Below are 11,311 nucleotides of genomic sequence, written 5' to 3' on the forward strand. Positions count from 1 at the left end.
AATAACTCAGCTGTCACAATGGTCCAGGAGAAGTAAAACCATTCACAGAATGCATCTCATGGAGGGACATCAAAGAGAAGCAGGAAATTTTCTAGCCTTAGTGCAAAACTTCCAGGAAAGGAAACACAGCAAGGGGTAAAGATAACCAGGAGAGGGGTTGGGATGCTGAAGTCTATCACCAGCACAGCAGAGCAAGCAAGGGGGAGGTGATAAGACAAAAAGGTGAATGAGGCAAGAGCTGGAGCTACAAAGAACATCAAGGAATAAGAAAAACACAAGTTTAAGATGCAATCGAGCATCTCAATCCAAGAGGTAAGAGGGGGATGATCTGACACAGTTTTTAAATCTAAGTGAGGTATCTGTTGAAGGCTAGGTCACAATTCAAGGTACCTTCGGATGCTTCTATTTGTACAATGAGTGTAAGTTACTCTTCCAAGCAAGCTAAAAAAAAAGAAAAATCAAAGTAAAATATCAGGAAACTGAAATAGAAATAGCACAAGAACCGCCTAAATACTTCCACACGCACAAGAGGTTTTATTTCCTCCCCACTTTAAATAGCAAAGTCAAGAGTAGCATCGTACCAGAAGGTACGAGGGATGATACAGCACACACTTATCTCACACACACACTCTCTAAAAAGAAAAAAAAAAAAGCTCAGCTCCCAAGAGCCTTTTCAGACCAGGCCCTGATTTAAGGCTGGACAAGGTCCAGAAGTTCTTAAAAGCTGCTACAAAGTGACGGAGCAGCAGAGAAACCTTTAGTAAAATAAACTTGTATGGGATGTCCTCTAACAGGTTGTTTATCTGGGCTGACTGAAGAGTAGTTACAAAATATCATGTAATAGGCGATAACCGCCAGGGAAGCATAAACACACTGCTAATAGGTTACAAAGGATCGGTTTACAAATCTGTTACGGCTAAGACCCATCAGTATGTTTCTAGGTCAAGAGAGCCCCAGCAGAAAGCCAGAACTAAACCTAAAAAGCCAACACCCCGCAGCGAGCAGAGCAGAGGTACTGCTCAGGTGGAAGGCACAGAGCCCTCCTCTTAAGGACGGAAGGCTGCACTTCAGCTTCCTTCTGAAGCAGCTTCAGCTTTTCAGATTCTAGAAAAGCCCCCATTTCCACGTAGCTGACAGGTACAGTCAGACTTGTAAGTCCGTGTGGTTTTGAGCAACATACTGCAAAATAAAGCACTACTCATTTAAAATCAACTAAAGCATCTGATGAGAAGTTCCAGCAGTGTCAAAATACACGATCCCTCCCCACACTCGGATTCCCGTAACGTGTGAGCGCTCTCCGCACGATGGCTCACTCCGAATTCAGTAGATATCGATTGTGAAACAAGCTAATAAACATGAAGGATTGAATTTAATTCCAGTGCCAGAAGTAGCAACGGAACTAAAGCCGCTTTCTCTGCAGAGGTTCTTGCAGCTCTTTGTAAGGGCGTGCGCTCCCCAGGACACGCGATAAAGCTTAAAAAACTTTAAAAATGAAAGACGAAAGAAGCGCCGCAGCCCCGAGAACGAAGCACGTGAACTCTGGCAGCAAAAGCCATTATGACGGATGGCGGCCGCTCTCCGAGCCCCGCGCAGAGGCCGCGCTTCCGAGCCGCGCAGCCCCGGCGCTGAGGGCAGCAGGGCGGCGCTGCCGGACCCGCGGGCACCGCGCGGAGCGGCTGCGGGAACGGCGGGCGCCTCACCCGGCGGATCGAGACGACGCGGGGAGCAGGGCCGGGCCGGGCCGGGCCCCCGGCGGGCGCTGAGTGGGAACGAGGCCGGGGCGCGGTGCCGGCTGATAGCGGCCGGGCCTCCCCTTCCGGCACGGAGCTGACAGCCCGGGATCCCCCGCCCCGCCGGAGCGGCCGGGATGGGTCCCGCTCCTCTCTCCGTCCCCGCCGCCCCCCTCACCATTCTCCTCAGGGCCGGGCTGGGTCTCGGCGCCGACTCTGGCTCTCCTCGCGCCGGGCAGCTCCTGCTCGTGGTTCGGCGTCGGCGGTGGCGGGGCCTGTCTCCATCTATCGGGGCTGAGCTCGGCGGCTGCGGAAGGCCGGGTGGGGAGAAGCCGGGCGAGGACGACGCTCCCGGGGCGGAGGGAAGAGCGGGGCGAGGAGGACGGCGTTAACTCGACTCCGCACCGGGACCCAGCGCTGGCGGCGGCCTCGGCCCGGCAGCTCTTTCTCATAATTGTGCGACTCGGCCGGCGGAGAGCTGCGGCGCTGCCGCGTCAGCGCGCACCGCCCCCGAGAGGAGGGGGCCGCCCGCGCCGCCCTGCCCTGCCCGCCGCTTCCCGCCCGCCGCGTGGCTCCTCACGGCCGCCCTCAGGGCGGGGGCGGGACGAGGGCCGGGGCTCGGCCTTCCCGCTCAGCTCCGCAGCTCGGACGGCGGCCCGAAGCGCCCTGCCCGCTAAATGGCCGTCAGGGGCCCCGCGCGGCCCGCCCCCCCATCCAGAGAGCTCGACGCCTTTTTGATCCTTTTTTAATGCAAACACGTGAGCTTTAGCAACCAGCTGTAAAACTTCAACGGGACCAAACGCATTTCTAAGCTCAGCATGAGCAAAATTAGAGCGGGCGGTATCTATTCCACCTCTACTGAAGCCCAGACGGGGCCGTGTCTGACCGTGACCAGCCCTGGATCAGCTCCCCCTAAGCAACACGTCTTGTACTTCATCTCCCACTGCTCACTTCATCACTTGTACATCCAACTGTGTACTAAAGCAAACCAACAGTCAGAACTGCTAAAGGAAGACAAGTGACTATTTGCGTTTGGTTCAAATTACTTGTGTATGCTAAACATGGAAAATAAAGACTTCCAAGAAAAAAATCTCTCCTCTGAACTGGATGTCCAACATCACCGTTAGGCTGCTAACTTCTATTTAAGGCACTCAGTTAATTCCCTGTTTCCCTTGCAAACACAGCATGGTTCAAAAGCGAGATAAATCTGGCTCAAAGGCCCTGGCACTGTTTATAAAACACCACAGCCTTACAAGGGTGTTCATTTCATATAGTTCAAGTTCATTTTAAGTATCACGGTACGTGGATGTTCCTCATCAGGCCTCATCATTTGTCTGCCCTGTTCTAAGTTTGTGATGCATCTGTCACTGACAGCCTGGGGTTCAGCACACTGCAGATTTACTACATCGATAATCAAAATGAGATCATTAAATCAAGCATTAATAAAAGCAGCAGAATTGGCAGCTGAATGCTAACCACCATCAGCTTTACACGTGGCCTACTGGATGGATACACCACATTCCACCAGTGCAATTCAGCACCAACAGCGGAGCAACTGCAACAAAAAGGTTTAAGCATACGTACATGAAACTAACATTTCAACCTGGCGTTAACTGAGTACTACGCAAGATTTAATATACAACAGAATTAAACTACATTGAAGATATTAAGAGACAAAGTGTCCTTGCATTAATAGGGATGTATCAGGGTAGAGCTGAGCAGTAAAGTTGGGCAGAAACACCCATTTGCCATAGACAATAGGTGCAAATCTGATAAAATCCATACAACCCTGGGGCATTCAGCTCCACCTTACTGTGTTGCTGCAAGGGACTTCCTAATGCTTGCTTTCAGCTAACTTCAGTGGAATTTGTGGTATCTTACACAGGTATGAAAATAAGGCTCCTAGGATCAGGTGTTTCCAGAGGACAGACAATTCAGGACTCTTCAATTAGTTCTGAGTACATTTCACAACAAGTTAAATTCACTCTTGGTGTAGAAGAAAACCTAAGCTTACTGATCCACAGCTACTTGCTCCTGCCCAGATTCCCTTGTGCTGGTGCTCACTCTTGGCTTACTGAGCAGGAACAGAAGGAGCAGTGGAAGCCTACTAAGATTTGCTGGAGATGGTTCAAGAACTTTCCAAAGGGAAACCAGAGAAAATGGGGGATTTCTGAAATTCTTCTGTTAACAATATAAAGCACCACAATCCAGATTCCTCCATTCCTAGTCAATTAATCAAGCCTCTTCACATCTCCAATGAAGTTTATGAGCAAGTTCTTAAATGATTAGGACCTTCCTTTCATCTCACAGCAATATTTGGACTATAGTAATTTGCTTCTCATTGGCTTTACATTTGTAAATTCAAGAGCTAGGAGCAAGGGAACTCAGAAGAAGTAGCTGGAGGCCAGCCTGGACACGATGGGAGACTTTTCTCTATTGTTTTAGGAGAATGTGCTTCAGGTGAGGAATTTTCCACGCCCTTTTTCCTGTTGATCCCTGCAAAACCGTAAAAAGATTGACATCAAATTGTTTGAGAGTTAAACTGCGATAAGCTCAGATGGAGAGACAGCACATTGTTTCACTGGAACAGCTTGTGAAGAAAACACAGGGAAAATGAGTCATCAACATCCTCTCCGCCTCACTCTGTCTGAGTGGGGGGGAGGAGGTCAGCCTTCAGAAAGAGCACTGTGAAAGGGGGCAGGACAGAGCACCACAGTGAAATAAATCCCCGTGACCTGGAACTGATGGCACATGGCATAAGGAAGTCACCTTATATCCTTTTATTACATTGTTCAGTCATACAAAAATGACATGATTAGACCCTAGGCTAGCAGTGTTAGTCATCCAAAAAGAGTGAATTACGATACACTCAGATGTTAAATCTTGTTCCCATCACTGAACTTCAACAGTAAAGGCCAAAGCAGCAGAATAGATATTGGATAATCACAGAATGTCCTGGGTTGAAAACGACCTCAATGATCATGCAGTTTCAACCCTCCCATCACAGGCAGAGTTGTGAGCCATTCAGGCAGCCCAGAACCACATCCATCCTACTTGTTTTACCTTCCAACCACACTGATGGTCAGCTCAAAATTCCTCTAATATCTCTTCTAAACAAATAACTGTCAGCTGTGAGTTATAACAATAAAAGCATTATTTACAATTAATTCTATTTGAAGGTCTTTAACCTGAAGCAAGTTTCTGTTATCTAAAATAGAACATAACTGCTTTAAACTGAACTCTTGCTATGTGGTTCTTGTATCTCATTTTTATATCTTCGAAGCAAAGTATTAATCTGTCACTGGCACTTTATTTTGGGTAATCATTTATTATGTAACCATCATCAGAACTAGTAAAATTTGCAGTGTCAAACCTACTAAGTTTTACACTGAATTAAACCAGCTGTAACTTGATCTTACCGCAGTAAGTGCTAAGGGATAAAGATACCACTTTAAGGAAACCCTTATCTCAATACTGCAAGTCAAGTAGCCACGAAGAAGCTGTTTGCTCACTCACTCTCACGCAGATAAGCTACTGAGTCATATATAGAAAGATTCATTCATTTCTATGAGAAATAATATGAGTAACCATTAAATAAAAGTAATTGGTTTTGACTCTTCCTGACTCCATCATGAAGTTTCCCAGAGATGAGATCTATTACTCTGCAGGTTCTCTTTTAAATAAGCTCTCAAAATGCATGCTAGAATTCATATAGTTAAATCAGACGCAAGTGCCAACGGATAGGGAGATCTAGTTAATATCCTACTTGAGGTCAAACAGATTCTCTCATTTTTTTGCCCTCCTACTGAATTAATCTATGGCAGAAAAGAGAGATTATTGATTCACTTTTCTTTTAAAAGTGAATTTCCCAAACCGAAAACTCCCCCAAAGAAGCGTATGATGACACAAGATAAGGGGACTTCACAAGCCCTCCCCATTATTTGTGAAGGGGTTTTCTAATGCCAGAGTCGCTGACATTTCTGTGGAAACATTTTGCCCGCTATCTCTCAGATAATGCACCAAATAACATAACACTGCCAACACTCAACTTCTCAAGGATTCAAAATGTTATTTCAAAAGAAGGTAAAGGAGAAATAGCTTATTGCTGTGAACTACAAAACTTAGGAAATATAACAGAAGGAGGAAGGCCTGTTCCTGTTAAAGACAGGGGAAATAAAACTCAAGAAATGTGCACCTGCATAGTTTTAAAATGGTTTGGAACTTGTCTGTATGTTCCACTCCAGAGTTACACATCATCTTTTCAAGAGGTCCCAAAGGTTTAGTCATACTTTTGCAGTGTACCAAGGTTCTTAAAACTCCGTATTTTAAAGACAATTAGTTGAACAGTGTGTTAGCTTTCACATCCGAGAAGACATTCCCTCAAAAGAACAAGAATTTTGCCCTTATACATTCAAGAAATAGGTCATAGAATCTACAGAAGTTTCAGAATATATCAGGAAAAAATGATGAGTGCCCAAATTCATAAAGTCATAAAACAAATTATCCCCTTTAACAACTGATTCAGATTCCAGTATCCCAAGCAGTGCACGTATGATTTAACTCACAGTGACAGAACTGCTCATGTATTAAAACTGATAAAGCAGCACTAAGTTCTGTGCAAATGGAGTAATTTGTACATAGACATAGAGTATCTGTTGAGAATAAGGAGTGCTGATGTGCATTCAGTTACCATTTTAAGAGAAGGAATACCATCACAAAAGCATGAGGGTGTTTTTCATGTATTTAGTGCGTTAACTTGGGGCTAGAGCATTATTTCACTTACAAAGTCAGACAGCTCTTTGCAATGCACACGCAAGCAAAGCTATGTGAGGCTATTTAGTTTTTCAGTGCTTACCCATTTTTCTGGGACAGGCAGATTATTTACAACACTTGGAAAGGACCGTAGAGTGGGTTTTCTGATGGCAATGCAAAGTGCCCCATGACCTAACACTCCAAGCTCGGAGTGCAGAACCAGTAACTCAAGTTCAGCTATGTGGTATGGCTTGTCACATCCAAATTAGGCAAATGAGGGGGTGGGTTATCCAGTTTAGAAATCAGCATTAAAGATATTCCAAGAGAAGGCAGGGATGTTCACGCTGATGAGCGAATTAAGGTTGAATACACACAGTAGTTCTGAGCAAGCGGTTTTTCATTATACAAGTTCCAGAAGTATACAGAAAGATGTATTTCCCAACCTATCATCTGAAGTATAATATAAGCAAAGCCTGCATTTGGGAATATGATATATTACTTATTGCTCAGAACACATAGTTTAACAAACCCAGGCCAAAGTCTTGCACAAAACAGCCAAGGGTGTGCCTCTGAATGTCTCTACTTACATGTGTAAAATCGGTAGCTGCCAGGAGCAGTATAGGGACAATTGCACTATAATGACTGACCTTGGCAAAATTTCATCAGTGCCTGACTTTAAAAAAAAAAAAGAAAGAAAGAAAGCTACAGCAAGTTTGTCAGTTTTGCTCCTTCTGAACTTCATCTCCCTGTATCTTCTACGGGATTTGCAAAACTTCTCTATGAAAATGTTTCTGCTGCGATCTTCAGACTTACAAGCTCTTGTTTTAACTTGCTAGCAGCTGAGCTGGTGCACAGTGGATATGTAGTGCACAGAGATGCTGCACTTCCATTTCTTGCACAGCTGGAGCATTTCCTTCCACACCTCTGCTGTCTGACTTGCCAGACCCAACACAAGTCTAGTATTAATCATCCAACTTTGAACTCTTATTTGACAGTGATCTTCTTGTAGTGCCAAAAGCAGACTCCAGAGTTCAGAGTTGCTCAACACACTTCCAACACCCCGAGCTTACATCCTTATTCTACAAAACCTGCACATGCAGGTCTGTTTAAAAGTTAGGTGGGCTCCCTTCAGCAGTTCTATAAACATGTCATAAACCTCCCTACTGTTTTTAAGCAAGCCCCATTTGACATGTCAAAGAACATTAGAAAATCGTAAGTACTACAAGCTAAGGCCACAAAGTGTGGCTGATTTTAAGAAAAATACTTATCTGAAGGATATTTAAATATGACCAGCTAGATTCCTTCCTGTTGTATTGCAATACATACAATTATAATATGATTATAATAAATAAAATATTATATATATATATAAATATAATATATATTATTATTATTATACAATTGTTATTGTATTCAATAAAAACTGTTTTCAGCTCTCGCGCCAGCTGTCAGAATTTACTGACCTAAACTTAGCCCTTCTGTAGACAGGTCATGAAGACCCTTCCATCCACCCATTGCACCCATCTGCAAAAAGGAATTCTGCAGGTGGAGTTCCTGAAAACATGGGGTCCCAAAGAAGCCAAATACATTTTTCTAAGGGCATTAAATCACACAAAGAACAATGAAAAGCTTTTCCACACCAAGTGAGTGAATTATCATTGAATTCTGGAGATTTTTAAACCTGTTTCCCCTCTTCCATCAAACAGTTTCTTAACACATGAACAGAAAAATGAAGTAGAGCTCAGCCTGCACCGATCTACTTTGGAAAGCAGGAATCAGCAACTGGCTAATAGCAAAATGTACATATTATGCTTTACAGTGTTTAAGCCGGCTTCCATAAAATATAATAAAAATAAATTGATTTATTTAATACAGCCAAACCTGTTTCTCTAGAGCAAAACTCACTCCTGTGCTTTTGTCTGCAGAGTCTTGCTGTCCTATTTGTTAGAGGAAGAAGTAGAAATAGGCATTTCCTTTTTTCCCTTGTTACTATAGTTTAAATTTATTGCTAACACTTATTTTTAAAATCAGCTATCAGAGAAAATTGCCTGTTTCTAATATATAAATATCCCACTTTTCTTGAAGCCACGATGAGAACACATCACAACAAAACTCGATATTGAATTTCTTTGAGATACTGCAGAACTTTTAAGTGTACCAATACCTGCTGTATTTCCTTGTACTCTTGGGTATTACGATACAGAAGTTGATGTACTCTGTAATCTCTCCACAGAAATCATGGAGCCAGCATAAAGTTCACTTCAGCTTCTGATAAAACTGAAGAAAGCTTCATCTTTTGTTTTTCAAATCTAAGTCAGGCTATTGCAGCAATGTTAACACAACCCTGGGAGTCAGTGGGACAAGAACATAGATAAGGATGTACAGAAAAGAAGCTATTTTAATTTACTGTTACAGGGTGGAATAAGCTGGTGTGCATGACTGCTGCATTTGTTTTAAGAGAGTCCAAAAGGTTAAGCTTCCTCATAAACACTAGGCTCCACACTGGAACAGAGGCACATGTTATTATCCAAAGCAAAGTAATATGCAAAAACACTTCAAAATATGCTGCTATTTGCCCTGAATAGAAAAGGAGAGGAAAGAAAGGAGATGAGTATGTGCACGGGCAAGGAGAGGGAGCAGTTAAACCAGACAGCAGAATACCTGTGAGTACACTCCTAAGAAAAAGCTGAAAGGGAGCTCTTTGATCTAAATACAGTCTTGGTTAAAAGGTCTTTCAGCTGCAAGTAAAAGACTCTTCTCAGCTATTTGATGCCCTCTGTGTTCAGGGAACAGGATCTTGCATTCTTTATAAATTAGAGGAATTCCAGAGATACCTGAGTCTCCATCATCAACCTTTCTCAAGAATGCAACACCTTGAACTTTCATCAATCACTTCTGACAAAAGTTATGTAGATGTACTTATCACCCAATTGAAAATAAAACAGCTTTCTAATTTCTGAAAGCATTGCAAATCCAAAGACAACTTTTAAATACACTTAAATCCAAGACTCATAAGAAGTTAAAAAGTTGAAAGTCAGACTCAAGTTGCAATGATAAAATTTGTCTGTTCTTATAAAGGGAAAAAGACTAGTCACAGATAACGCAGGTAGGAAAATGAGCAGAAAAATACCTTACTAAGCCAGGCTGGAACATTCCTTTATGGATTGCCTGGCTCAACTGCTGTGTCCAGAGCTGCCAGGCCTGCATCCAGCTGGGGTTTGAATATATCCGAGGACAGACTCCTCAACCTCTCCGGACCTTTTCCCAGGTGTCTGACCAACACCACAGTAAAAAAAAAAGTTCTATGATTTTATTATGGAATTTTATCTGTGTGCCCACTGCTTCTTGTCCTGGTACTGAACGACACTGAGAAGTGTCAATACAGGTGAACACCCATTAACTAGTCACAGTAACTCACTTTCTTAGAAGAAAATTTACTCCTCCAGCTTTTTTTGTGTGTGGTTTTACAGAAATGTCAAACATGTCAATCCTAACAGCAGAATGCACCAGAAACAGGACAAAAACAGTTTGCTTACTGCATTTACATCTTCCTCCTGACTTCAAGCCAAACCTTTGGACAGGTACAACAGAACTCGACAATAGGTTTCTACATGATAAGATTTAAAAAAGCAATATATATTTTAGCACTTCATTATCATCTGTATTCTCTGCTGGCAAGCAGAGCACTTCCAGAACAGGCAGGGCTGACTAAGGTTGGGCACCAAGAGCCAATAGGCTGCAATTCATATTAAACAAATCTTAAAAGTCACCTATGGCTTGGGCTGATGTGCAAGGAGGTGAAATTCTAGTCGAAGATACCTCAATATAATAATCAATATTTCATTTCACTTATCATGTAATTTGTTTTCATAGTTCCTAGAATCTGAGCCAACACACACAACGTATGCAAGTGCAGGACTTTACACAGCAGTTGAGACTGAACTCCGCAACAGGAAGGACAATCAAAGCTAGAAGCTGCTTTTCTTTAGAGCAGTCTATGTTGTGGCTGACCTTTAAAACAGGAGAGCTGTTCAAGGATTTACCCACATATTCACATTATCCTAAACAAATAATAATAGGAACTGCAACAATTGCTCTAACATTCAACTAATTCAACTCTTATTCCTGACTGACACGATCTGAGCTCGGGAGTTATTCTGAAATTACTCACACGTGAACAAACTCTTCAGAAGTCTGTTTCCTCTCCACCTAACTCAGTGAACACTTCAGTCATCTCACAGTTCAAGCTCTAGTGGAGAAAAAGAGTTGCGGAAGAACAAGTTAAGATGCTGTTAATCATGACTGAAATACAACAGCTGAGTTTCTCCTCCACCCTGCAGACTTGGTTGAGTGGGAAGAGAGATTTCCTGCACAACTTATGCAAGACAGCCTCCAATGCAAATGAAAGTACCACAAGGCAACCACCCTCTCTTGGACTTTAAAGGAAGACAAAGTCTGGGAGAGTTTTCTCCTATGTAAATGCTCAACTGCTGTGAATCACTGTTACCAGAGGCTCCAGCACATGAGCAGAAGAGGGCAAAATATTTAAAAACCCATTCAACTTCTAGTACAAACAGAATCACAGAGTTCTAAGGGTGTCCAAAGGATCACATATCAAATATCCATGTTCAGTGATTTCTTACCCATCCTGGTATTTAATACTGAAGCTTGGCTTTTTCTTGGCCTTCATATTTCAGACTAAGTGCACTCCATTGAATGACACTGTTCCAGCACTGTTTCATAGGCTGCTTTCAAATAAGCTTGTTGCCATCAAGAAGCTTGCATGTGTTAAATTTTTAACTCGCCACTGTTTGTCAGGTTACTTCCAC

The 11,311-nt window shown here is 43.0% G+C and overlaps 1 protein-coding gene across 1 annotated transcript in view; it reads right to left on the reverse strand.

The window, feature by feature from the left end:
* Window positions 1–2,220, reverse strand: part of TRPM7 (transient receptor potential cation channel subfamily M member 7) — a 53,498-nt gene extending 51,278 nt beyond the window's left edge. Inside the window, exon 1 of the mRNA XM_072345313.1 lies at window positions 1,909–2,220. Within this exon, the coding sequence (XP_072201414.1) occupies window positions 1,909–1,911 (3 nt within the window). The 5' untranslated portion in view covers window positions 1,912–2,220. The remainder of the gene's footprint in view (window positions 1–1,908) is intronic.
* Between the last annotated feature and the right edge of the window lie 9,091 nt (window positions 2,221–11,311).

The sequence above is a fragment of the Excalfactoria chinensis genome, chromosome 10 (genome assembly GCF_039878825.1).
Source record: "Excalfactoria chinensis isolate bCotChi1 chromosome 10, bCotChi1.hap2, whole genome shotgun sequence".
NCBI lineage: Eukaryota > Metazoa > Chordata > Aves > Galliformes > Phasianidae > Excalfactoria > Excalfactoria chinensis.